The sequence below is a fragment of the Oculina patagonica genome, chromosome 10 (assembly GCF_052425735.1).
Source record: "Oculina patagonica isolate OP01 chromosome 10, crgOcupat, whole genome shotgun sequence".
Lineage (NCBI taxonomy): Eukaryota > Metazoa > Cnidaria > Anthozoa > Scleractinia > Oculinidae > Oculina > Oculina patagonica.
In genome coordinates this window covers 4,417,716-4,444,919 of record NC_135767.1, presented here as the reverse complement: position 1 = coordinate 4,444,919, position 27,204 = coordinate 4,417,716, and the positions used below count along the sequence as shown (strand labels likewise).

At 37.5% G+C, this 27,204-nt stretch overlaps 3 protein-coding genes, 1 non-coding gene and 2 pseudogenes across 12 annotated transcripts; 3 read left to right on the top strand and 3 right to left on the bottom strand.

Moving 5' to 3' along the window:
- Positions 1-2,448: 2,448 nt before the first annotated feature.
- LOC144667175 (ras-like GTP-binding protein RHO) lies at positions 2,449-5,135 on the top strand. Of its 4 annotated transcripts, none has more exons than XM_078528574.1 (2): positions 2,449-2,655; positions 4,162-5,135. In XM_078528574.1, exons 1-2 carry the CDS (start codon positions 2,615-2,617, stop codon positions 4,781-4,783), a joined length of 663 nt encoding a protein of 220 aa, XP_078384700.1. In that variant the 5' UTR covers positions 2,449-2,614; the 3' UTR covers positions 4,784-5,135. The 4 variants fall into 4 exon arrangements, with proteins under 4 accessions (XP_078384700.1, XP_078384699.1, XP_078384702.1 ...); XM_078528573.1 differs by having other exon boundaries at positions 2,452-2,655; positions 4,159-5,134; XM_078528576.1 differs by lacking the exon at positions 2,449-2,655 and adding an exon at positions 3,190-3,279 and having other exon boundaries at positions 4,162-5,134.
- An 813-nt stretch (positions 5,136-5,948) lies between these two features.
- On the top strand, positions 5,949-6,021 carry Trnas-aga (transfer RNA serine (anticodon AGA)). The gene has a single exon. It is a non-coding gene; the product is annotated as a tRNA-Ser (tRNA).
- A 4,966-nt stretch (positions 6,022-10,987) lies between these two features.
- Positions 10,988-13,682, top strand: LOC144667176 (ras-like GTP-binding protein RHO). Of its 4 annotated transcripts, none has more exons than XM_078528578.1 (2): positions 10,988-11,111; positions 12,872-13,682. In XM_078528578.1, exons 1-2 carry the CDS (start codon positions 11,071-11,073, stop codon positions 13,458-13,460), a joined length of 630 nt encoding a protein of 209 aa, XP_078384704.1. In that variant the 5' UTR covers positions 10,988-11,070; the 3' UTR covers positions 13,461-13,682. The 4 variants fall into 4 exon arrangements, with proteins under 4 accessions (XP_078384704.1, XP_078384703.1, XP_078384705.1 ...); XM_078528577.1 differs by having other exon boundaries at positions 12,869-13,682; XM_078528579.1 differs by lacking the exon at positions 10,988-11,111 and adding an exon at positions 11,127-11,704 and having other exon boundaries at positions 12,869-13,682.
- Positions 13,683-16,660: 2,978 nt separating this feature from the next.
- On the bottom strand, positions 16,661-18,806 carry LOC144667500 (ras-like GTP-binding protein Rho1 pseudogene; annotated as a pseudogene). The gene is made up of 2 exons (XR_013573322.1): positions 18,783-18,806; positions 16,661-17,592 (listed from the first exon to the last, which is right to left on the bottom strand). The product of XR_013573322.1 is annotated as a ras-like GTP-binding protein Rho1 pseudogene (transcript).
- Positions 18,807-20,473: 1,667 nt separating this feature from the next.
- LOC144667479 (ras-like GTP-binding protein RHO) lies at positions 20,474-22,036 on the bottom strand. 2 transcript variants are annotated; one of them, XM_078528900.1, is made up of 2 exons: positions 21,876-22,036; positions 20,474-21,457 (listed from the first exon to the last, which is right to left on the bottom strand). In XM_078528900.1, the coding sequence occupies exon 2, from the start codon at positions 21,437-21,439 to the stop codon at positions 20,867-20,869; it is 573 nt and encodes a 190-aa protein (XP_078385026.1). In that variant the 5' UTR covers positions 21,440-21,457; positions 21,876-22,036; the 3' UTR covers positions 20,474-20,866. The 2 variants fall into 2 exon arrangements, with proteins under 2 accessions (XP_078385026.1, XP_078385027.1); XM_078528901.1 differs by having other exon boundaries at positions 20,474-21,453.
- Positions 22,037-23,252: 1,216 nt separating this feature from the next.
- Positions 23,253-23,858, bottom strand: LOC144628836 (ras-like GTP-binding protein RHO pseudogene; annotated as a pseudogene).
- Between the last annotated feature and the right edge of the window lie 3,346 nt (positions 23,859-27,204).

Below are 27,204 nucleotides of genomic sequence, written 5' to 3'. Positions count from 1 at the left end.
GAAATTTATCTTCTCGTGTTCAAATCCGATATCTCACTCGTTCGCGCTATCGATTTGAACACTCGAAGATAAATTTCATATCTCCGCGCAACCATGTATTATCCTCTATATGTATACTTAAGAATCAACTACTGAACATGTTCCATGTCTTAGCAAGTACATAATATCTGTTTGTTCTCGGGGGTAATTCTATAACTTTAAGAAATTTTGGTTTGGAGTCTTTTGCAATGCTTACACACGTACTGTCTTAGACTAAGAGCTTTGTCCAGAAATCCACAAAACAAAATGCAACAAATGCGCATGCTTGCTTATCCAGCCAACCAACGCTAGTTCTGGTTGCCGCGGGCGCCAGGACAAGGATGAAAAGCAAGACGAGCATCAATTAACCAATCCAGAAAATTAGAACTTCTCATTATAGTGCCAAAACGTTGCGGCTTCCTCTGATAATCCTGGCCAGGAAGTTAGTCGTCCGTGTAATCGACCGGTCACAGTCTTTTGATTTTTTTGTGTAATTTTTTTTTGTCTTTTCACACCCCCAAAAAACCCCCCACCCTACGGGCCTGTTTATTCAATTCATACTTACAGTAAAAGATATTCTTATCATTCTAACCTGTAGCCTCCTACGCAGACGTCCTAAGGGCTCGTCACGCCATGACAAACCCTAAGAACGTCTACGTAGGAGGCTATCTAACCTGTCCTTTTCAAAAAAATGCTAGATAACTGTTTCTGTAAGATATCAAGGGCCTTAGTATTGTAACTCTTTAGATGAAAATATCTGTAACTCAATCGCTCTTGCCTCTTTGAAAAGGAGGAGTACTTCCCTGTAATTAACGCAATATGAATACGTGTTACACTAGTTTTCGGCATCCGTATCCCCTCCGCCATCAAGCATTGTTAGGAGTAGCCTCGAAACCCAAGGTGGGGGGGGGAGGGGGAGGGGGAGGTTTGTGGATGAGGACTCCGCTATAAATAACGCCATATCGATATAGATGCTACACCCAATAGACACCCCCTTACCAGCTATTTTAAAGAGCGACCTCGAAGCCCGAAAAGGTTCGTTCCTCTCATACATAAAAATTTCTAACTGAAACATCAAGTTTCTTATGCAAAAGCCATTTTGACACATGAACACATTTCCGAAACGTATTTGCGCAGAATTTTGGTCTAATTCTGTATTGTGTGTGTTTAAATTAAAAAATCTGCCCGCTGGTAGCGATATTTATACCTAATCGTACCTTTTTGGTACGCTTCGGTGGCATATCAGGCGAGTTTGGTCCAGCCATGGTTCGTATTTTGGCGAGACGCAGTCGAGCCAAAATACCCATGGCGAGACCAAACGAACCTGATATGCAACCGAAGCGTACCAAAAAGGTACGATTAGATTAGGTATTTACCGTACCCAAATTCAGCAAAAAAGTTCGGTTATATTTATCGCTCTGTTTAAGCTATGCTTGCAAGGTACGTGCTGCAAATTGTGATGACTTGGTCTTCGACACTTTTACGAAGTTCCCCTTCCGCCTTTTTCCACTCATTTGTTTAGAGTTTCATTCTTTAAATTTTGAAACTCAAATTTTAGCGGAAAACTTGGAAATTCCGACTCCATTGTTTTCAGTCTAATTGTCTCAAAACTCGTCGGCAAACATCGCGCAATTGGCGAGCGCGTTCAAGTTTAGTCTTGGCGGGAAAGTTTTTCTCTTTTTAGACTTTTAACGCCCGCTAAACACCGCTAATTTTAAATTTCGAGGTTCTGTCCTATTGGTAAAACCTCTTTTCAATTCATCGTACAGTAACACTACTTTACTTCAAAGTGACCGTGATATGGTGGTGGCATATCCGGTCAGTGACTTGATATCGCAGGATATCAGGACAGTGGATCGCGCTTCTGATTGGCTACTTGTGAATTTGGGAACGGTAATTCAACATATCAACATAGCAACGTCCATAGCAACGGCTGTTTACAATCACAAAGGTGCTTACAAATTAGACACAACTCGATACAGGAAGTTTTGAATGATGCATTAAGCCTGGTTCTCATATGATCGCCCCGATCGTCTCTGTCGCTTCTGTCGCTCCAAAAAGTTTGCTTGCTCCAATCACTTCAGACTTTGCAAACGACAGAAGCGACAGAGACGATCGGAGCGATCATATGAGCCAGCCTTAATGAATCATTGTCTTGAAGATCTCGAGTAGATTGATCTGTCCATACGATGACAGATTTATTGTGATCAATAATTCTCAGTTTTTCTATCGTCACTTGCTTTCTTTTATATTTATCGGTGTATTTTGAATCAGCAGTTTATTTTTATCTTTAAAAAAATTAAAACTGTCTCTTTTTTTTAATCCGGAAATCCGGAAATATTTGGCCAAAATAAAAGTGGTTTACGTTTTCCACAATTTGATTAGCCTTGAAATTATTTTAAGGTCAATTGTTTGGTTGATTCGGGTTTCCATGACGAACTTTAAGTTTCTCGATGATTCCTTCGAACTCCTTTACGTAAACTAACCCTTGCCAAGAGGAACATCGATGAAGAGCCAGGGGAAATGACGTCAAAACTGGTAACCACAACGAGTTCCGTTTGTCACGGTGCTTGTCACGCAACTTGATCAAAGCGAAATGCGGCCCATTCTACCCCCGGATTGTACCGAGGATTTTGGGTGAGAAATACTTTTCTAGTAAACAATTCAATGAAAACTAGTTTTTTGGCTTATGTTTGTATCACAGTGTCTTGTTTGTTTTGTTTGTATCACAGCGTCTTGTTGTTTTTTTTTTTTTCAGAAGTACCATTTTACGCAATTCCGATAAGTTTATATCTCTGGCTAATCTAAGAACACACTTGTGTACAATTAAATTAAAAGCTTTGTTGTAGATACGTAAGACCAAGCGGGACCCAGAAGAGATTGTGAAACTCAGCATAATTTATGATGTAAAAATTTTTTATTTCGCACTGATCAGTAGCCAAAATCTACCAAATTCGGCATCACAAAGATTTATACTTTAGAATAAAACGCGAATTACGACTGGATGATTTTCTTTTTGTACAATTTCTCATTGCTTATATGATTAATGTTTTTGTTGTGTAAAATCTATAATTGTGTTTGGCCAGTTGACAACAAGAATAATAACCCTTTGGGGTTTTCCCTAAGTAGTGTGAGGTTAGCTCCTTTAATAACCAAACAGAATAAATTGAAAGAAGCAGATCAACAAAAGATCATTTTCGAAGTTCGTCGATTCACGGTCATATCATCTGTGAAGGAAAGCTTACTTGGTTTTGCGAAAAGGTAGGTTGTGATTTTACTACACCCGTGCTAAGTATTACACTTTTAGATACTCTATCTTTATGCAGCAAGCGATCAACGAGATCTAAAACTTGAAAGAATTTTGAAAGAAACATATTCTACTTTCATTAATTTAGGCGCTTGCCAATATAGAGGGCGACTTGGTGCAAGTCTAGGTGCGTGGCTGAATGCCTCCGTCCTTCATTCCGTTAGCTAAGTAAAGTTAGCGTTAAAAGTTTTTTTTAGTTGTGTGTTTCTTGCTAAAACTACATATTGGTAATTGAATTTTTATTTGCGTCAAGAACCGTACCGTATTTTACCGTATTTACTCGAATAAGCGCCGCGGCGCTTATTAAATTTTTCGTGCCTCAAGTGCGGCTCTTACTCGACGGCGGCGATTCTTTAAAATTTGGACGCCACAAAAAAACTAATCTTTTACAGTAATTGATTTTGTTTGTCAGCATTCGTTGCTTGCTGAAGAGAGAAGTGGTGCTAGCTGCCCTGCACTGACAATTTCGCGGCCTTACATTTTCAAAACTACGAATTGTAATAATGTTGGATAGAAAACTAATGGGTGAGCGGTACAGCAATCGCTTTTGATGGAAAGAAATGTCCAAGTTTGTTTTTGAGTTAATTTGTAGTGCTGTTTTGGGTTCAACAGAATTCCTCAATAAGCGCCGAATCGGGACTGCGGCGCTTATTTTAAAACTTTTTTGTCCCAAATGCGGTGCTTATTCGAGGGCGGCGCTTATTCGGGGGAGGCGCTTATTCGAGTAAATACGGTACAACAAAATCTGTTCACAGCACATTAGAATTTCAAATTTAGATTTATTCCTGGGCAACCTTAAGAAATTAACTATTTTTTTATTCCACTTTTCGTAGCAGATTGAAGATGGCAGCCATTAGGAAAAAGCTTGTCATTGTGGGCGATAGAGGATGCGGAAAAACCAGCCTTCTCTTCGTGTTTTCCAAAGATGAGTTTCCTGAATTCTACGAACCTACAGTTTTTGATAATTATGTGGCAGACATTGAAGTCGATGGCAAGTTTGTGGAGCTAGTGTTATGGGATACCGCTGGACAAGAGTGCTACGACACGCTCCGACCTTTTTCTTATCCCGAAACTGATGTTATTCTGATGTGCTTCTCTGTTGATAGTCCCGACAGTTTACAAAACATTTCTGAAAGATGGAATCCAGAAGTTAGGCAATTCTGCCCTGATATACCAATTATTTTGGTTGGTAACAAGACAGATCTAAGAAATGACGAAAACATTAAGAAAGAACTATCCAAGATAAAACAAGAGCCTGTTCGAAGCGAAGAAGGATCTTTGGTATATGAAACAATCAATGCTTATGCTTACATGGAATGTTCCGCTAAAACAAGAGAAGGAGTAAGAGATGTATTTGAAACGGCTGCCAAAGCTGCACTTAAGAAAAAGAAAACGTGGAGAAAAGTACATGCAAGATTTTTTAAAATCTTTAAACTTCAGAAAAAGTTGCTTGCATGACTGACTTAGTCCCGAGTATCTGACTTCGGTTGCTATGGGAGAAATCATTGACTGTTGTTTAATGCAGATTTGCGATCAGTTAGAAACCTTCTGCTACATTTCTAGCCAATTAGAACAGAGACAATGTCAGTTTGAACCAATCACGGCAAAGCCAGAGCTAATGATACAATCGGTTGTATAAAAGCTTACGGTTTGAGAAAATAATTCTCTCAAAGTCTTCTGCCATCGCTGGTATTCTACCGACATTAAATTAAAGTACATGTACTAAAATATAAATACAGTCAGTTGGTCGTATCAGTCTTTGAAATCTCGACTGGGCTAAAAAATATTTAATAGACTGTTCATAGTATTGTTTGCACGAATAAAAACGCGAGCGAAACAATCGTGGGGAGTACGCTGGGGATGGGTGGGTGGGGAGCAGGCCGAATGAGACCCAGTTTTCTCTCGGTTTTTCATGCGTGGTTACATCTTCACCGCGGTCAAACGTCTCAGGCAGCTTTTCTTTCCATTTCGGCGTTTTTTGTTCACATTGAAGTGTTAGTACGAGCAAGGTTAGATAAAAATAGTTGCTGAGTGTAACCATAATCCCATTTCCTCAGGTAAACGAGTGCTTTTACTTTTTTTAAAAATGTTCCGCATCCGTACCAAAGTGCTTTGACAAATGGCGCCGACAAGTCCGCATATCGCCATTTTCAAACACGTAGAACTTTTATAGTAAAGCTTCAAAAACTTAGTAAACCATCAGAATATCGGTAATGTTTCGAACTTTGAACTGTGAAAATTAAAACCTTATCTTTGCAGTACTTTTCTGATTTTTTGCATATTTCTGTCGTTTGACCGCGGTCGAGTGGGGAGCAGGCCGAATGAGACCCAGTTTTCTCTCGGTTTTTCATGCGTGGTTACATCACACTCGAACAATAATCCCCCCCCCCCCAACCCCATTGCAAAGAAACGCCAAAATTTAAAACAAAAATATTTTAATTAATAAGATGAAAAGAGGCACATTTTTGCTAAGATTTGCCCAAAGACACTAATGGCAGACACCGGAAAGTACGTTGGCAAGTGGTAACAATGATAAAGTTTGTCACGACATGAGTCACGCAACAAGAAACGAAAGGCCAAAATGACGAGTGTCTCTGAAGAGAATCGTACTTAGTTTTAAAGAGTTTCCAGTAGCTCAGTGGTAGAGCATCCGACTAGATCACGGAAGGTCGTGGGTTCAAATCCCATCTGGAGCTCGGAATTTTTTTTTCGAGTTTCCATTTAATGCTAAAGTCATCATGCGTTACACAGCATGAAAATGGAGATTTATGGAAAATTAAAGGTGGCTTAAATCTCCTTAAAGTTTGTTATCCAACTTTAAGCCGTCAATTAAATTTTGTTAAAGGCCGTTAAACCCCCAGTCGGCATTTAAGGAACTTTAAGCCAAATTAAAGTTGGCTTAAAATTTTTAATCTCTTTAAACAATCTTTAAACATGAGTGAAAAGCTGGCTTAAAGGTCAGCTTTAAAAAATGTAAAGTCAGCGTATAGCTGAATAAATTCCAAATTTACGCCAGCTTTATTTGAGCTTTACACCACGGTAAAGTTATATTTTCATGCTGTGTTATTTCTTTGATATAAATTACTTCGCCAAAAATTTGAACTTCTCATCTGGGTGCGAAATCGGTTTTGTAAAATAATTGGACAACATTTTTGTTTTACTCTCGTCACTTTTTCAGTGTAAGATTCAATACTGTATTTTTAAAAATTATAATACTTCATCAGACACTGTTTCAAAATAACAAACTACGCTAAAGTTTTCTACATTCGCTTCTTAGGATTAGGTAACTAGATTATTGCATGTTTCCAAATAAAAAAAAACTCTTCATACCAAATAGTTCAAACATATCCATTGTTATTCAATTCATACTTACAGTAAAATAATTTCTTATCATTGTAACCTGACCTTTAACAAAACAAATGCTAGACAAGTTTTCTGTAAGATATCAAAGGTCTAAGTATTGTTACTCTGTAAATGAAAATATCTTTAACTCAATCTCTCTTGCCTCTTTGAAAACACATCTTCAGATATATTTGCAGCAAACTATTTGGATGACACTAAATTCTATAACTACAGCCGACTATCTTTAGCCATAGTTTTTATATAATTTTCCAAGCAATGTTAACTCATTATTGTAATACTATACACACAAGTCTGAATTCCCCACATTTGCGTAATGAATTAAATTAATATATTTATTTTTTATTTTTTATTTTTTATTTTTATTGCAACACACACAAGAAAAAAAAAATACATCACAAAAAAAGTAAACAATACAGCTACTTACAGACCAATTGCATACAAAACTTAAGATAAAATAACTTACACTTATTTTACACTTATCATGTAATATATACAAAGTAATACAAAGACAAATAAAGGGAAATATACGCAGGAAATAAAGTAATACGAGGGCTATGCATTAGATTAATATTTGAACATATTACAACTATGTTATTATTTTTTTTTTATTTTTTTTTTTTAGTGCAAGCAAAGTTATCTATTTTTAATTAATTACGCAATAAGATACCCGGAGAAAATTATTCAGTCATTGTTTGAAAATGAGAGCAGTTTTCTAATTTCCATTGAATAGTGACTTTATTCACGAATTCATTGACAGAGAGTTTTTTCTCAAGACATTTAGAAGCATAGATATATTGTTTGGCCAAGATGATGAGGAAGTCTAATCTGCGCTTTATGGGACTGGAAAGCCCTTCAGACAGATGCGATATGTCATGAAGAGCAATTTGTTTATTGGATAAAATGATCACAGTATCTTGACAATGATTAAACCAAGATAAAATTTGTGAATAAAAGAGTGCAGAATCATTACAGTCAATAAAGGTATGTTCAATTGAGTCCGAACTAGAACAAAAAATACATTTGTCGTCGTTGGCTAGATGGTAACGTTTGAGTTCTTTCTTCGTAACAGTTATTCTATGCAAGAAACGAAAACCGAATTGACGCAGTTTGTTATCTTTAGTTGATCGGTATATTGCTTGGAACTTTTCACTCCAGTTAGTAAAATTTTCAGGAAATCTTTCCTGCCACTTTTGTACACCACTTGGAATAATAAAACTGTGACTGGTTACTAGTTGGTAATAATTTTTGCAGCGTGCTACAGCTAGGTTAATCGAGGTTTCAGTTGAGGAGATGAAAGCGGAGTTTGATGAGAGATCGCGTGAAGGTATTAAAGTTTGTGCAGCTTTCCTTTTAAGATGAGATGAGATGGCTGCAATAAGCTGGAAATAATGCATGTAATTTGTTGTAATGTTGAATTTATTACTAAACTCTTTGTAAGATAAGAAATTGCCATTAGGATTTAACACATCCTGCACAAAAACAACTCCACGTTCAAGCCATGATTTCCAAAATAAAGTAGCATTTTCTATAGTTATCGACTTGTTGTTCCAGATAATAAATTCACCGTTTGGGAAAATGTTGGTTATGTTCTTGAGTTCTTGAAAGTATTGAAGAAGTTCTCGATAGAAGAGGGGCAGACCTTTATCTAACAGAGCCACATTATAATTGCATTTGAGGAGAAGCGGGAGGCCACCATAATTTCGGAAGTAGTAGTTCGGTATTGCCTTCCATTTATTAAATTAATATATGATTAATGTAAATGTTGGTAAACTACGCATGATTCCGCGAATTCTCTATGGAAGGAACCAATCAGAATGAAGAGGGGAAAAGCGCGGGAAAAACTCGTAAGACAGGCCACCATTAGATCTGTTTTCGCTCCTGATTGGATAAAAAAATAAAAAAAATAAAAAAAAAATAGTAGAGCTCTGCTTTTTTTCTTTAATAGAAAAGGTGATAAAGTTCGACAAAGTGCGCGTTTTGCGATTGACTGCCGCTTACTGTATAGCTGTATAGTTAGAAAGCTCATGAAATATCATTCTAGCCAATCAGAGCTCTACTATATAAAAAAATAGTAGAGCTCTGATTGGCTAGAATGATATTTCATGAGCTTTCTAACTATACAGCTATACAGTAAGCGGCAGTCAATCGCAAAACGCGCACTTTGTCGAACTTTATCACCTTTTCTATTAAAGAAAAAAATCTTTTCATTCTAGCACATCGAAAACAATGTGAAGTAAATACGGTATGTCAATTATCTCTCTAGCAAAGCTTACTCTAGTAATTAAAGAAAGTTCATAGATTTTATAAATTTTACAATATATGACAATTTCCTATTTCTTTAGTCTCAAGGGGATTATCAAGTGCAGCTCTCGCAGCCGTTTCAAATACATCTCTTACTCCCTCTCTAAGCGAAGCGTACCAAAAAGGTACGATTAGGTATTTACTGTACCCAAATTCAGCAAAAAAGTTCGGTTATATTTATCGCTCTGTTTAAGCTATGCTTGCAAATTACGTGCTGCAAATTGTGATGACTTGGTCTTCGACCGCTTTTACGAAGTTCCCCTTCCGCCTTTTTCCACTCATTTGTTTAGAGTTTCATTCTTTAAATTTTGAAAATCAAAATTTAGCGGAAAACTTGGAAATTCCTACTCCATTGTTTTTAGTCAAATTGTCTCAAAACTTATCGGCAAACATCGCGCAATTGGCGAGCGCGTTCAAGTTTAGTCTTGGCGGGAAAGTTTTTCTCTTTTTAGACTTTTTACGCCCGCTAAACACCGCTAATTTTAAATTTCGAGGTTCTGTCCTATTGGTAAAACCTCTTTTCAATTCATCGTACAGTAACACTACTTTACTTCAAAGTGACCGTGATATGGTGGCATATCCGGTCAGTGACTTGATATCGCAGGATATCAGGACAGTAGATCGCGCTTCTGATTGGCTACTTGCGAATTTGGGTACGGTAATTCAACATATCAACATAGGAACGTCCATAGCGACGTCCTTAGCAACGGCTGTTTACAATCAGAAAGGTGCTTTAAATTAGACACAACTCGATACAGGAAGTTTTGAATGATGCATAATGAATCATTGTCTTGAACATCTTGAGTAGATTAATCTGTCCATACGTAAAATTTATTGTGATCAATAATTCTCAGTTTTTCTATCGTCACTTGATTTCTTTTATATTTATCAGTGTATTTCCAATCAGCAGTTTATTTTCATCTTTTAAAAAAAAATTAAAACTGTCTCTTTTTTTCCTTTTCGGGCTTCGAGGTCGCTCCTTAAAATTGCTGGTAAGGGGGTGTCTATTGTTGAAAGTTCTTACACGATTTCAGACTAAGCTTAATGGTGTAGCATCAACATAGCAACGTTTTCCGCAATTTGATTAGCCTTGAAGAGCCAGGGGAAATGACGTCAAAACTGGTAACCACAACGTATTCCGTTTGTCACGGTGCTTGTTACGCAACTTGATCAAAGCGAAATGCGGTACATTGTATCCCGGATTGGGTGAGAAATACTTTTCTAGTAAACAATACAATGAATAGTGAAGTAAATACGGTATGTCAATTATCTCTCTAGCAAAGCTTACTCTAGTAATTAAAGAAAGTTCATAGATTTTATAAATTCTACAATACAATGAAAACTAGTTTTTTCGCTTATGTTTGTATCACAGCGTCTTGTTTTTTTTTTTTTTAGTAGTACCCGTTACCCATGTAGAAGTACCATTTTACGCAATTCCGATAAGCTTATATCTCTGGCTATTTTAATTAAATTAATGGTTCGTTCGTTCCTCTCATACATAAAAATTTCTAACTGAAACATCAAGTTTCTTATGCAAAAGCCATTTTGACACATGAACACATTTTCGAAACGTATTTGCGCAGAATTTTGGTCTAATTCTGTATTGATGTGTGTTTAAATTAAGAAATCTGCCCGCTGGTAGCGATATTTCAACATAGCAACGTCCATGGCAACGGCTGTTTACAATCAAAAAGGTGCTTTAAATTAGACACAACTCGATACAGGAAGTTTTGAATGATGCATAATGAATCATTGTCTTGAACATCTTGAGTAGATTGATCTGTCCATACGATGACAGATTTATTGTGATCAATAATTCTCAGTTTTTCTATCGTCACTTGCTTTCTTTTATATTTATCAGTGTATTTTGAATCAGCAGTTTATTTTTATCTTTAAAAAAAAAATTAAAACTGTCTCTTTTTTTAATCCGGAAATCTGGAAATATTTCGCCAAAATAAATGAGCTTTACGTTTTCCGCAATTTGATTAGCCTTGAAGAGCCAGGGGAAATGACGTCAAAACTGGTAACCACAACGTATTCCGTTTGTCACAGTGCTTGTTACGCAACTTGATCAAAGCGAAATGCGGTACATTGTATCCCCGGATTGTACCGAGGATTTTGGGTGAGAAATACTTTTCTAGTAAACAATACAATGAAAACTAGTTTTTTCGCTTATGTTTGTATCACAGCGTCTTGTTTTTTTTTTTTTTTAGTAGTACCCGTTACCCATGTAGAAGTACCATTTTACGCAATTCCGATAAGCTTATATCTCTGGCTATTTTAATTAAATTAAAAGCTTTGTTGTAGATGCGTAAGACCAAGCGGGACCCAGAAGGGAATATGAAACTCAGCATAATTTATGATGTAAAAAAAAATTTCGCACTGATCAGTAGCCAAAATCTACCAAATTCGGCATCACAAAGATTTATACTTTAGAATAGAACGCGAATTACGACTGAATGATTTTTTTTGTACAATTTCTCATTGCTTATATGATTAATGTTTTTGTTGTGTAAAATCTATAATTGTGTTTTGGCCAGTTGACAGCAAGAATAATAACCGTTTGGGGTTTTCCCTAAGTAGTGTGAGGTTAGCTCCTTTAATAACCAAACAGAATAAATTGAAAGAAGCAGATCAACAAAAGATCATTTTCGAAGTTCGTCGATTCACGGTCATATCATCTGTGAAGGAAAGTTTACTTGGTTTTGCGGAAAGGTAAGTTGTGATTTTACTACACCCGTGCTAAGTATTACACTTTTAGATACTCTATCTTCATGCAGCAAGCGATCAACGAGATCTAAAACTTGAAAGAATTTTGAAAGAAACATATTCTACTTTCATTAATTTAGGCGCTTTGGCGGTGCGTGGCTGAATGCCTCCGTCCTTCATTCCGTTAGCTAAGTAAAGTTTATAGCGTTAAAGGTTTTTTTTAGTTGTGTGTTTCTTGCTAAAACTACATATTGGTAATTGAATTTTTTTTGCGTCAAGAACCAGATTTATCATGCAAAACAAGAAGAACGATGCCAATATCCAGCCATTTAAATAAGAAGTGTAGTTACCGTATTTACTCGAATAAGCGCCGCAGCGCTTATTAAATTTTTCGTGCCTCAAGTAGGCCTTTCTCGATTATGCTAGCATTTTTTTCGGCATTTTTTGGGAAAACGAGCATTTTTTTTCGTTTTTTCTTGAAAAAGAATTGCTAGCATTTTCTGTCATTTTTCATCACTATGATCCAGATTTCAGCACTCAGAACTCAGAAGGATAAATAATCCTAAAGTTTCACAATTTTGATTACTTAATTTGATTGTTTTCTGTCTGTTTCGACTGTTTGTGCGTTGTGTTACTTGTGTTCTCGTGTTGTGTCACTTGTGTGTGTGTTTTTTTTATTTTTTTAAATAATTTTTTATTTATTTTTTATTTTTTTTAAACAAACAATTATTAAGTATCACCTGTTGTTGATATAAGCATATAATGTAAGAGTTTGTATGTTTTGTTTGAAATAAAACAAAGCATTCTTTGGAATTCAAGTGGCATTTTTTAAAGAAATCAGGCATTATTTTAGCATTTTTTTTGGCTTTATGCGAGAATTTCTGGTAGCATTAAATGCCAGTTTTACTAGCATAATCGAGAAAGGCCTAGCCTCAAGTGCGGCTCTTACTCGACGGCGGCGATTCTTTAAAATTTGGACGCCACAAAAAACTAATCTTTTACAGTAATTGATTTTGATTGTCAGCATTCGTTGCTTGTTGAAGAGAGCAGTGGTGCTAGCTGCCCTGCACTGGCAATTTCGTGGTCACAGCACATTAGAATTTCAAATTTAGATTTATTCCTGGGCAACTTTAAGAAAATTAACTATTTTTTTTATTCCACTTTTCGTAGCAGATTGAAGATGGCAGCCATTAGGAAAAAGCTTGTCATTGTGGGCGATAGAGGATGCGGAAAAACCAGCCTTCTCTTCGTGTTTTCCAAAGATGAGTTTCCTGAATTATACGAACCTACAGTTTTTGATAATTATGTGGCGGACATTGAAGTCGATGGCAAGTTTGTGGAGCTAGTGTTATGGGATACCGCTGGACAACTGTGCTACGACACGCTCCGACCTCTTTCTTATCCCGAAACTGATGTTATTCTGATGTGCTTCTCTGTTGATAGTCCTGACAGTTTACATAACATTTCTGAACGGTGGACTCCTGAAATAAGGCATTTCTGCCCTGATGTACCGATTATTTTGGTTGGTAACAAGAAAGATCTGAGAAATGATAAAAACATTAAGAAAGAGTTATCTAAGATGAAACAAAAGCCTGTTAAAAGCGAAGTAGGATCTTTAGTTCGTGAAACAATCAATGCCTATGCTTACATGGAATGTTCCGCTAAAACAAGAGAAGGAGTAAGAGATGTATTTGAAACGGCTGCCAAAGCTGCACTCAAGAAAAAGAAAAAGTGGAGAAAAAGATCATGCAAGATTTTTTAAAATCTTTAAACTCCTTTCAGGAAAAGTTGCTTGCTTGACTGACTAAAGTGGTAAAATTTCTTCAGTCGCAAGTAACGAACTTCGGTTGCGATGGGAGAAATTCGTTCTCAATCAGAAAGGATGCGTTGTATTCATCCCGCAGTATTGACTGTCGTTTGCTAGGATTTACGATCAGTAATAAACCTCGTACAAGATTTCTAGCCAATCAGAACAGAGACAATGTTTTTTGAACCAATCAGCAGCCAGAGCTATATAATACAACCCATTGTATAAAAGCTTAAAGGAGCTACGTCACGGGAATTTCGCCGATTTTTGCTCTAAAATGCTGTGAAATTAGTGGTAGGCAACTTAACCCATGAAAAACATTATCTTTGAACAACTAATGGAAGACACAGCCTTGATTTGTAGATAATAATCAAACTTCGGCCATGAATATCGTTTTTTGACGACAACTTTGAAATGTTTAGCCTTAATTTTTCAATTGCTATCCATTTCCATCCGCAGCCAAAAATGCTTGTTAACCAACAATGGACCATTATTTTTATGTTTCCTGCGACACAAATATAAATTTTGGCTGTTCAAAAAAGATGTTTAAATCACAGGGCTACTTTAAGGTTTGAGAGAATCATTCTATCAAAGTCTGTAGAATGTTCATGGCAGCCATGTTGGAGGAGGCAAACAATAAAAGCAGCATCACCAACAATGACCAGCTTTTTCTTTGGTACGGCCATGTTGAATCCTCAATATGCCTTACGGCCTGTAACGACGTGAACCCCTAAAAGTTGCATGAAAACAAATAACCTTAACTCATTTGTTAGGGCAGTTTTCAATTAAGTCTCCTAACACCAAAACCAAGGTAATCACTCTGGCCAATCACAAAAGACACAGAAAATCCAGTGAACCAATGAAAACTGCGAAGCAAATATACGTAGCTGGCACGAGGCGCGGGAAAACGTGCGCGAGCGAAACACAATTGAGTTTGGTTTTACTTCTTATTGGCTGAGAAGTGGCGCGAGTTCTTTTTTGAGCCAATCACTGAGCGTAGTAATGCAAAACTAAAGCAAACGCGAATTACTTTCGACACTCATGTGAAAACCGCTCTATATGTGTTTATGCGTGCTCTCATTGGTCGAAAGGTGTGTTTAAATAAGAGTACGTAAACGAGATTGTGATGTCATGTTTACATAGCCTCATCTAAACTTAAATGTGGGTTTTATTTACTGCAGTATTTAACTTTCGGGACTTTGAGAACTGGCCTATAATGAGTGGCTGTTTAAATGTATATACAGTTGAACCCCGTTATTTCAAACCGTCAGGGGAAACAAAAAATAGTTCGAAATAGCGGGAGTTCGAAATAGCCGATAGTAAATGACTGAAGGGCAAATCCAAGGGAAACGGGTTTTAGTTCGAATTAACGGGGAATTCGAAATAACCAAGTTCGAATTAGCGAGGTTCAACTGTAGATTAATGTTTAAATTTTGGCGAATGAATAAATCTCAACCTACCTTGCTAAAATCAAATGATTAGTTTTCTTCACAAAGACAACTTAATAGAATCGATGAACTTAGAAATAACCAGGAACGGCACGGAATTGATGATGATGATGATGATGATGATGATGATGATGATGAACCTACCACTCAGATTTCACACCAACTTGCGACAAATTTCAATTTACTTTGGGATGTCGAATTTGTTAGCCACACGAAAATGGCTTTGAATTCAGCTTACCCCGAAGAACGATGCGAGTGTCAAAATCTCTCTTTAGTTTCGCTTGGGGTATTTTATAAACGTTTTCGGTTGTTTCCCTTCTACTTACAACGAATTATTTCATTGGACAACTAGACATGTGTTCTAAAAATAGCCACAAATATAACTCCATAATCTAAATTGGAATTTCAAGAATTATGGTATTTACCTGCAAGAAACAAATGGCCTTTTCCTTTTTCAGTAATATGCAAGTATTAGTTCTTTCAACCTTGTTTAAACGTTTCCCTTACAACACCGTGCCAAATGTCATCGATGAGTTACCACTTGCTGACGTCATTTCCGACGAAGAATGCACCTCTTAGCAAAAATGATGACTAGTTTCATTCTTTAGTTCTGGTTATTTCTGAGTTCGTCGATTCTTGCCAGTTGTCTTTGTGAAGAAAAACCTACTTGGTTTTAGAAAGGTAGGTTGAGTTTTATATTTCGCCAAATATTTCAACAAAGGACAAAAAGCGACGAGTTTGACTGAAATCGGTCTGCCAAAACCCGAATAGCGAATAGCGTAAGAATTTTTGAGAATAGTTGAGAATAGTTTACCCTTGCCCCTGCCTCGATTAGTTGTCCTTACAAAGACAAAGAAAACTGGCAAGAATCGACGAACTCAGGAATAACCAGAACTGGCACGTAAGCTACTGTTATTCTGACGAATTTGTTAGATTTCCATAAGTCACCGGAAAATTTAAGCTTACCTCAAAGAAAGACGCAAGTGTTAAGATCTCTCATTAGTTTCACTTGAGGTATTTTACAAAAAATAGCTACATCTATAAATCCAAAATCTAAATTAGAATTTCAAGAATTATGGTATCTATACATACAAAAAACAAATGGCCTTTTCTTTTTCAATGATTTTGTAAGCATTAAGTCTTTCAGCTTTGTTATAATGTTCGTCTTTCAACGCCGTGCCAAATATCATCGATATGAGTTATCACTTGCTGACGTCATCGCCGGCGAAGGATGCACCTCGTAGCGAAAACGATGAATATTGTAACGTGAAAGACGGCACAAACTATTTCTACTTTGAACTTGGAAAAAAACGAATAAGGTCAAACCCGCGAGAGAACTGGGTCTCTCCCCCCTACCCCACAGGCGTTCTTTCTTTAATGTTGGCGCTGCAGTATTATCCCGTTGAGAAAAAAGAGGGGCAATGGACAGTCAGTTGGGCAAGAGTTTTCTATTATCTTTATCACTTACTATTAACCCAGTCAAGACTACGAAACCTGATACGATTAATTTACATTTTTTTTATTTTGCTATTTTAATTTAATGTCAGTAACGTAAATATGATTCTAACCTGAGATCATGCCCCCCCCCCCCCAGCTCCTTACTCATTACTCCCTTTCAAAGAAAAAGAAAAACCTGATCGCAGGTCTATATGATTGTAACAGGTTCTCTGTAAGTCTAACGAATTTATACCCTCTTTTAGACAATGGAATGAGCCAATCAGAGTGAACTAGTGCGAAGCGCGGGAAAAAACGCGTAAGACACACCCCATTGCCTCTGTTTTCCTGCTGATTGGTTAAAATAGAAACATTGTCAAGCTGTGATTGGCTAGGAATATTGCACGAGCTTTCTAATCATACAGTTCAGTAAACGGCTGTCAATCGTAACGGCGCGCTTTTGCACCCTTTTAAAATAAATCCCTTCCATCCCAGGAATTCAAAAACATGATGTGAGAAGTAAAAATGCTAATTTAGTTAGTATCTCTCCAGCAAAGTCTACAAAAAAAAACAGTTTACGTATTTTACACATTTTACAATATACGACAATTCCTATTATCGCGGTTTTTCTTGGACTCAAGGGGTCCCTCAAGTGCAGCTCTCGCAGCGGTTGCAAATACATCTCTTACTCCTTCTCTTGTTTTAGCGGAACATTCCATGTAAGCATAGGCCTTGATCCTGTCACAAACTAAAGATCCTTCTTCGCTTTTAACAGGCTTTTGTTTCTTCTGTGCTAACACTCTCTTTGTGTCTTCATCATTTCTCAGATCTTTCTTGTTACCAACCAGAATAATAGGTACATTTGGGCAGAAATGCTTTACTTCGGGGATCCATCTTTGCTGGATGTTCGCGAAACTGTCAGGGTAATCAATGGAGAAGCACATCAGAATGACATCAGTTTCAGGATAGCAGAGAGGTCGTAGCCTGTCGTCATTTTCTTGACCCGCAGTTTCCCATAGGTCTAGCTCAACTGTCTTGCCATCAACTTCGATGTTAGTCACATAATTCAAAAGAACTTCGGTCCCCAGACTTTCAGGAAACTGATTTTTGCTGAACACTTTAAGAAGGGAAGCTTTTCCACACCAACCATCACCCACAATCCCCACCTTTTTCCTAATAGTTGTCATGTTGAATACACAATCTGCCTAGCAGGATAAAACATTAAAATCAACTAGATGCACTTAATGTTGCGTGAAAAAAATAACCTAAATCCCTCTCTGTAAATATGTATAACAGTTCAGTTGTGATTCGAAAGACGGAGAATTATGCATTCTTATTTGCTATGGAACCTGGCGGTCATCGAGGCATGCATTTACCATTGGCCAGCGAGGTACCCAGAGGTCGGCTTGGGAAGGACCACCATTATTTTACCTTTTAATTTACCTGCTAGGCATGAATATATTGTGCTAGTAAATTCAAGAAAAGTTGCTTCACAATATACCCAAAAGTTGCTCTAAAGTTGCTCAAATATCAAAAAGTTGCCACCAAAATTTAGAAAAGTTGCTTGCTCTCTAGAGTCGTTTTGTTTTAGATAAATGCTCAAAACGTGTTTGTTTGTTTGTTGCCATCTAAACATTTTCATTAAATATTCTTACAATCATTAAAAGAGGCCAAAAAGCCAGTGTTATGCTGTGTGCTGCTCACTAGTATTTAAAAATAAATAAATAAATAAAAATTAAAAAAAATTAAAAAAATTAAAGAAAATCAGTTTTGATAAAACCAGTTTTATAAAATCCTTCGAAATGAAACGACCTTTTATGGTTTGGATCGGTTTTATATCAATTTGTTGCTCAAAAGTTGCCAAGGAAGGCAAAAGTTGCCCTAGGTTGCTGGTACTACAAAAAGTTGCTCAAAACGCTAAAAGTTGCTCAAAAGTTGCCGAGCACAATCTATTTATGCCTATAATCAAGACTATAACAAAATTCTCGAACGTGATTGGTTATCAGCAGCCCGATTTGAGCACTAATATGACAGTGTACGCGTCATGGACAGTGTAATAGGACAGTTTACGCGTCATGCCTGTACATGTGTAATTGGACAGTACGCGACATTTTGCGCGCGCTGTTGTTGTGCATTTCGTGGAGTAAACTGTTATGTTTTTCAATATTTATAAAGACGTTTAACCATTTAACCGAAGATTAGTTTAATTTGATTCTCAAATTTTGTCATAGTTTTGATTAATTGGTAACTGGACTTCGTGTCATCCAATTCTCTCTGTAATCATACTCGTAATTAAACAAATCGGACTCCCGCTTCTCGGTCGTCCGATTTTGTTAATCACTCGTATGATTACAGACCGAATTGGACTCCACTCAGTCCTATTACCATTATTTACCTGCTACTGAAAAGCGAATGGTCGCGAATAGCGAATAGTGTCGAAACTTCGCTATTCGCGACCGTTCAATGACTATTCGTCACTATTCGCGACTATTCGTCACTATTCGCTACTATTCGTCACTATTCGCGACTATTCGTCAGTATTCGCGACTATTCGCTACTATTCGTCACTATTTGCTACTATTCGTGACTATTCGTGACTATTCGTTACTATTCGCTACCATTCGTCACTATTCGTTACTATTCGTCACTATTCGTTACTATTCGCTACTATTCGTCACTATTCGCGACTATTCGTCACTATTCGTTACTATTCCCTACCATTCGTCAGTATTCGCGACTATTCGACAGTATTCGCAACAATTCGTCTCTATTCGCCACTTTTCGTCACTTTTCGCTACTATTAGTCAGTATTCGCGACTATTCGTCACTATTCGCGACATACAATTCGTACGCTATTCGCTGTTCGGGTTTTATAGCAGACCGATTTCAGTCAAACCCGTCGCTTTTTGTCCTTAAATGTTGAAATATTTAGCGAAGTAAGCAACCTACCTTTCTGAGAGAAAGTAAGTTTTCCTTCACAAAGACAACTGACAAAAATCGACGAACTCAGAGGTAACAAGGAAAATTGTTTAAGCTTACCTCAAAGTTCCGCTTGGCGTATTCTACAAACGTTTTTGTTTCTCTTCCGCATACACACACCTTAGAAAGACGTGTGTTCTAAAAATAGCTACATTTACAAATCCATAAACTAAATTGGAATTTCAAGAATTATGGTTTCTATATACAAGAAACAAATGATCTTTTTCGCAATGATTTGTTACTTTCAACCTTGTTTAATGCATAAATGTTTTCCTTTCAATACCATGCTTAGTGTTATCGGTGCGTTATCACGTGCTGACGTCATTTCCGGTGCTTAAGCACCTCCGAGTGACTCTCGGAAAAAATGATGTCGATGCTTTCAATGTTTTCAATATTTTAACGTGAAAGACAGCACAAACAAGTCTTCCATTGAATTCGTAATCAAAAACCTATACCGTAAAATTCCGGTTATAAGCCCTGGGCTTATACAAGTTCGCAAGGGGTTTTGTGTGGGCTTATAAGCGGACGGGCTTATATCCGCGAGGGCTTATAAGCGGAATAAAAAACGTTTCGAAACGAGCCACGGCAGTTTTGATCAAAAAACGTTTTTAAGTTAAAAAGTCATATTAAAGCAACACTTAGCCCTGTTCAGTACTGTCATTCAGCAGAGGGGGTTAGGGTTATATCAGTGGGAGGGGGGGGGGGCGCTAAAAATCCGGGTGTATTCTTTTTTTTTCTAGGTTGATGAGCCTATAACCAGGGGGGTTATAAGCGGGGGGGGGGGTGCCTTATAACTGGAATTCTACGGTATAATAAAAGAACAGGATATAAAAGCAGATCGTTGAATGTAAGGAAAAACTGAGAAGAACTAGGACTCCCCCCTCACACACATAGACACACACAACTCCCCCGCCCCGCGGTTCTTCCCATTGGCGCTCTTATCGCGTTAAAACTAGAGGGTCTATGAACAGGCTCTAGTAACGAGATTTGACGGATAAGAGTTGGGTAAGAGTTTTCTACTATCAGCATCACTTATATAGCGCCATCAAATGTCAAGACTACAAAACTAATACGATCAATTTACTTAATTTAATGTCGGTAAAATACATATGATTGTAACAGATTGTCTCTGTGTTTACAATGGAATGAACCAATCAGAATGAACTATTAACTAGTGCAAAGTGCGGGATAAAACGCGTATGGCAAACCACCATTGCCTCTGTATTTGCTGCTGATTGGTTTAAAAAAATTGTCTCCGTTCTGATTGGTTCGGATTTTTACGAAGTTCTTCTAAAATTATTATACAGCTCAGCAAACGACATTCAACCGAAACGACGCGATTCGCACCCCTTCTCTCCAAGACAAAAATTAAATTCTCCCATTCTAACCGAGTTCTAACAACTTGATGAAGAATCGAAGTAATTTAATTTTAAAAGGATGCTAAATACTTTTATCTGTCAGTTATTCCTAGCAAATGCTAATTAAACAAATTCACTAGTTTTACAATATGGAGCAATTTTCTACATCTCGGTTTTTCCTTCTACTAAGTGCAGCTTTGGCAGCGGTTTCAAATACATCTCTTACTCCTTCTCTTGTTTTAGCGGAACATTCCATGTAAGCATAGGCATTGATCCTTTCACAAACTAAAGATCCTTCTTCGCTTCTAACCGGCTCTTGTTTCATCTTAGATAACTTTTTTATTATGTATTCATCATTTCTTAGATCTTTCTTGTTACCAACAAGAATAATTGGTACGTTTGGGCAGAAATGCCTAACTTCTGGAGTCCATCTTTCCTGAATGTTCTCTAAACTGTCAGGACTATCAATGGAGAAGCACATCAGAATAGCATCAGTGTCGGGATATGACAGAGGTCGTAGCTTCTGGAAGTCTTCTTGTCCCGACGTATCCCATAATGCTAGCTCTACCGTCGAACCATCAACTTCAATCTTAGTCGCATAATTCTCAAAAACTCTGGGCACGTAAACTGACTGATCTTTGCAGAACGCAGTAAGAATGGAGACTTTTCCACATGCAGCATCGCCCACAATTACTAGCTTTCTAATAGTTGTCATGTTGAATCCTTAATCTTCCTAGCCGGATAAAAATAAAATGAACTTGATGCTCTTAAAGTTGTGTTATAAAACGAATGACCTAAATTCATGTCTGTATATGTTTATCTTTATAACTGTATCTGATCATGATTTGAAAAGACGATGTCGTCTTGGTAACTCAACGAATTTTTCATTGTAATTTGCTACGGAACCGATTATTGAGACATGCATTTCACATAGGAAACGTAACATTTCCAGCAAAGAATTCTCTTCATGAAAATGCACTGTTAGTTTAATCTTTATATTGACTGCCAAACTAGATTTGATTTGAATTTCACGCTTAAGTTCACAAACTATCAGTTGATCGAGCTAACTTGCAGATCGAATTTGGACTCATCGCTTGTTGTTTGTAGATGAAACGTTGAAATTGTTGGCGAAGTAATCAATCTTAACCTACCTTTCTAAAAACTAAGCACGGTAAGTTTTCTTTCCCCAAAGACAACTGGCAAGAATCGACGAACTCAGAAATACTTAGAGCTGACACGGAATTGATCAGCCACCATCTATTGATCCAATCAGATTTCACACCACGTTACGACAAATTCCAATTTACTTTGGGCTGTCGAATTTGTTTGATTTTCTTCAGTCGCAGGGAAAATTGTTTCAGCTTACCACAAAGAACGACGCAAATGTTAAAATATCTTGCTAGTTTCGCTTGAGGTATTTTACAAACGTTCTTGTTCCTTTCTTATCTACATACAAGGAAGCATTTCATTGGACAGACGCGTGTTCTAAAAATAACCACAAATATTAATCCATAACCTAAATTGGAATTTCAAGAATAATGGGTACTACATACAAGAAACAAATGTTCCTTTCCTTTGCAATGATTTTGTAAGTATTAAGTCTTTCAACCTTGATTAAATGTTCCCCTTTCAACGCCGTGCCAAATATCATCGATGAGTTACCACTTACTGACGTCATTTCCGGCGAAGGATGCACCTCGTAGCGAAAACGATGAATATTTTAACGTGAAAGACAGCACAAACTATTTCTACTTTGAACTTGGAAAAAACGAATAAGGTCAAAGCAGATCATTTAATGTATTTCAAAAAAAATCCCGCGAGAGAACTGGGTCTCTCCCCCAGCCCGACGGTCGTTCTTCCTTTTGGCGCTACAGTATTATCCCGTTGAAGAGGGGCAATGGACAGTCAGTTAAGCAAGAGTTTTCTACTATCTTTATCACTTACTATCAACCCAGTCAAAACTACAAAACCTGATATGATTAATTTACATTTTTTATTTTTATTTTGCTATTTTAATTTAATGTCAGCAAAGTATATATGATTGTAACTTGAGATCATGCCCTCCCTTCTTAGCTCCCTAATAATTACTCCCTTTCGAAAAAAAAAAGAAAATGCCTGATCGCAGGTTTATATGATTGTAACAGTTTCTCTGGAAGCTTAACTAATTTTTATCCTCTTTTATACAATTGAATGAGCCAATCAGAATATACTAGTGCGAAGCGCGGGAAAAGTCACCTAACTGGCAAACCACCATTGCCTCAGTTTTTGCAGCTGATCGGTTAAAAAAATGTCAAGCTGTGATTGGCTAGGAATATTGCACAAGCTTTCTAATCATACAGTTCAGTTAAAGGCAGTTAATCGTAACGCCGCGCTATTACACCCTTTTAAAAAGAAACCCCTTCCATCCCAGCAATTCAAAAACATGATACGAGAACATGTACTTCTGACGAGAAGTAAATATGCTAGTTCAGTTAGTATATCTCTCCAGCAAAGTCTAGATAAACAACAGTTTACTTATTTTACACATTTTACAATATACGGCAATTTCTATTAGCACGGTTCATTTCTCTGAACAGATTGGCGGGGTACTCAAGTGCAAGTTTCACAGCCGTTTCAAATACTTTTTCTACTCCCTTTCCCGTTTTAGCGGAACATTCCAGATACTTATAGGCATTGATCCTTTTACGAATTATAACGCCATCCTTATATTTAACAGGCTTTTGTTTCTTCTTTGCCAACTCCCTCTTTGTGCCTACATCATTTCTTAGATCTTTCTTGTTACCAACCAAAATGATTCGTGCATTACTGTGGAATCGCTCAACTTCTGGAATCCATTTTTCAGTAATGTTCTTTAAACTGTCGGGACTATCAATGGAGAAGCACATCAGAAAAACATCATCAAAGGGAAAGAAGACGCTGTCGCCTACTCGTACGCTCCCATAATCCCATGATGGCAGCTCAGTTACCGTGCCGAAATTTTCTCTGCGGCGAGCTACATAATTTTCAAAAATTGTGGGCGCAACAATTGCAGAAAGCTCATCTTTGCTGAACACATTAAGAAGGGAAGCTTTTCCACAGGCATTATCACCTACAATGACCACCTTGTTAAAATCAGGTGTCCTAACATTTGACATGTCGAATACACAATCTCCCTAGAAGGATAAAACATTTAAATCAACTTGATGCCCCGTAAAAACATCTTTGTATATATGTATAACAGTTCGTGATTCGAAAGACGGAGAATTATTCATTCTAATTGGTACGGAACCGGTGATCGAGCCATGCATTTACCATTGGCCAGCGAGGTACCAGGAGGACAGAATTTTCAGCAAAATTTATGAAAAACACTTTTGACACTTTCAGCTTTTAATTTACCCTTTAAATTAACTGCCACGATTGAGCTTCAACTACGCTTAACTTCACTATTAAATTATAAGTTGGGCTCGGGTGTCTAGAAAACCTGAAGAGCAAATAGTTAACAATTATCCTGCGAAATCGCGCGGAATATCGCCTGATACTTAGTCGACGAGGCCGTAGGCCGAGTGGGCTAAAATCAGTCGATATTCCGCAAGATTGAGCAGGATAATTTTTTTTATTATTCAACAAATTGTCAACGAAACACATTGTGGACATAGAAAAACTGTAATTATGCAGCGCTTTACAAGATTTCGGACTAACCTTCGCAACCTACGAATATCGCAGGATATCTGTTATGTACGGATGACAGATATCGTTAACGTTTCGACCATATATTGGCAGCGCGCGCATCTGTTGAATAATAATCGCGAATAGCGAACAGTGACGAAAAGTCACTAGTCAGGACCATATTCAACGACTATTCGCGACTAGTCGTCACAATTGAGGACTTTTCGTCACTATTCGCGACTATTCGTCTCGAACATTATTTTTTTTTCATGAATATGCTACTAGTAAAGACAAATAATCGAGGCAGGGGCAAGGGTTACTATTCGCAACTATTCATCACTATTCGCGAAAATTCGTATGCTATTCGCTATTCGGGTTTTATTGCAGACCGATTCAGTCAAACCCGTCGCTTTTTGTCGTTTTGTTGAAGTATTTGACGAAATATCATACTCAACCTACCTTTCTAAAACCAAGTACGTTTTTCTTCACAAAGACAACTGGGAAGACTCGACGAAGTCAGAAATAACCAGAACTGGCACGTATGCTACCGTTATTCTGTCGAATTTGTTAGATTTCCATAAGTCATGCACCGGAAAATTGTTAAACAGTTACCTCAAAGAAAGACGCAAGTTTTAAGATCTCTCGTTAGTTTCGCTTGGGGTATTTTACAAAAAAATAGCTACATCTATAAATCCAAAATCTAAATTGGAATTTCAAGAATTATGGTATCTTCATATAAGAAACAAATGATCTTTTTTTTGCAATGATTTGTATCTTTCAGCTTTGTTACTTTCAATGCCGTGCTTAGTGTCATAGATGTGTTATCACGTGCTGACGTCATTTCCGGTGCCTAAACACCTCTGAGTGACTCTCCGAAAAAATCATGTCGATTGATATGTTTTCATAATTTTAACGTGAGAGACAGCACAAACTAGTCCTCGGAATAAAAAAGCAAATACCATAAAATTCCGGTTATAAGCCCTTGGCAGGGGGGGGGGGGGGGGGAAGGTGTCTCCAAGGAAAATGTTGGTTCAATTATCACTGCCAGTATGACGTCACGCTTCGCATGAGTGATATTAAAGATGGCGGGCAAGCGTCAATCGAGAAAGAGTCAAGAATGTGGCATTTTACTCCGTTACCTTCCTTCCTTTACTCAAGTCAATAATGCAGAGATGTTAGCGAATGCAACCGTCTCTCTTCTGCTATTTTTTGGTAGATAAGACGTTATATTCATTTTTTTAAATCAACAGAAACACCTTCGCAAAGTGTAGAATGATCGATGAAATCTGTAAACAGGTCGAGCTTTCGAGGGTCCTTGCACAGCGAATTTAATTTTTATTGTAACAGAAATAGGAGGTTTGGCACAGGATGTACGGTTCTTGATGTACGTGCAGTATCAGACTTTCAGCATTCGTGGATCTTCATGTCTTTCCCCTTAAAGGTGAAAATCGGAGCAATCAAGAGGAAAAAGGCGCAACACGGTAATTCCAGTTGGTCACCCATCCATGTATTAACCTCGCCCGGCAGGACTTAACTTCTTCCAGGTCGGATGGAGCCTGCGCTTTCATTGGGTATTATAGAAAAACAACACAGAATAACTTTACTCAAGTCTTTATTAATCGGTAACATTTTACTACTTGTCTTGCGGCAACGAATTTGAACTCATGTCTATTTCACACAACACGTTTTTCCTCGTTCAAAGCACAATGAAAGCGCTTGCTCAATTCAAGCTGGCCAAGTTAAGGCTTGCCGGGCGGGGTTAACTCTTGGATGGGTGCCCGACTCGAAATACCCCGTGTTGTAAGCTTTTCTTTTTATTTTTTTTCAGGAGGTATGCAATTAATGAAATTTAAGAGTCGTCACGACAAGGAAAGCCACAAAATACAACAGAACTGCACAGATACCAACAGTAGTATATTATAATAAGCCAACGAATGCGAATAAAAATATATGGAAAAATAATTCTACATGAGATCGCGCAGCAGCGATCGGCGTTGTTGACATGTTCTGGATAAAAATTATACCTTTGCACTCGAACGGAAAGACATGAAGTTTGGCTAACTCAAGCGACACGGAAGGCAACGGAGATTAATCGTTAATATTCAAGGAGTAAAACCTCCTATTATGAAGCGGATTTGAGAAAAATGTTTGGGTGAAAATGTGGATGTTTTTGATGGACTTCGCTTGACCCGAAAGAAAAATGGCGGTCCCGCCTATTGTCCCGTTCAAGAGTTAAAAATAATAACCAAATTACAGGAAAACGGGCGCTAAAAACCAGAAACAGATCATTCACACAGAAAGTTAAGGCATCAAACCTAACTACTGGGAAAGAATTAGCGAACAATAGCGATATAAGCACTAATGATAAGCCTTTCTGGACCTCTGCTGTGGCGTACTCGCGATTTAATCCCGCTCATCTGACCAAACCGAGGAAATCGCTCGCGCGTTGCCATGTGACGTCATACTGGCAGTGATGAGTCGGTCACGAATAAACAACTGGAAACAATAGAGTCACCTTCCCCCCCCCCCTGGCCCTTGGCTTGTACAACTTCGTAAGGGCGCTTTGGATGGGCTTATATGAACCTTATATCTGGGTGGGTGGGGGGGGGGGAGTGCGCTTATAAGCGGAATAAAAAAAAACATTTCGAGCCTCGGCAGTGTTAATCGAAAAACGTTTTAAAGTTAAAGTGCTACTACGATCAAATTTTCACCCCTCGCTTTTCTTAGCGTTTCTTAAAGTATTTAAGGAAAGATTCAAAATGCCGTTTTCCGTTTTCAAATATCTTTTTTAGTTCCGGAGATATTTAAGGTTAAAAAAATCGTAAAATATGCAAA

What these genes read in the sequence shown, in the direction of transcription:
- LOC144667175 (XM_078528573.1), top strand. Translation starts at nt 2,615, where the DNA reads ATGCGGCCCATTCTACCCCCGGATTGTACCGAGGATTTTGG. An exon ending in GATTGTACCGAGGATTTTGG is followed by an intron (nt 2,656 to 4,158) that starts GTGAGAAATACT and finishes CACTTTTCGTAG; the next exon opens with CAGATTGAAGATGGCAGCCA.
- LOC144667176 (XM_078528577.1), top strand. Translation starts at nt 11,071, where the DNA reads ATGCGGTACATTGTATCCCCGGATTGTACCGAGGATTTTGG. An exon ending in GATTGTACCGAGGATTTTGG is followed by an intron (nt 11,112 to 12,868) that starts GTGAGAAATACT and finishes CACTTTTCGTAG; the next exon opens with CAGATTGAAGATGGCAGCCA.
- LOC144667479 (XM_078528900.1), bottom strand. Translation starts at nt 21,439, where the DNA reads ATGACAACTATTAGAAAGCTAGTAATTGTGGGCGATGCTGCATGTGGA.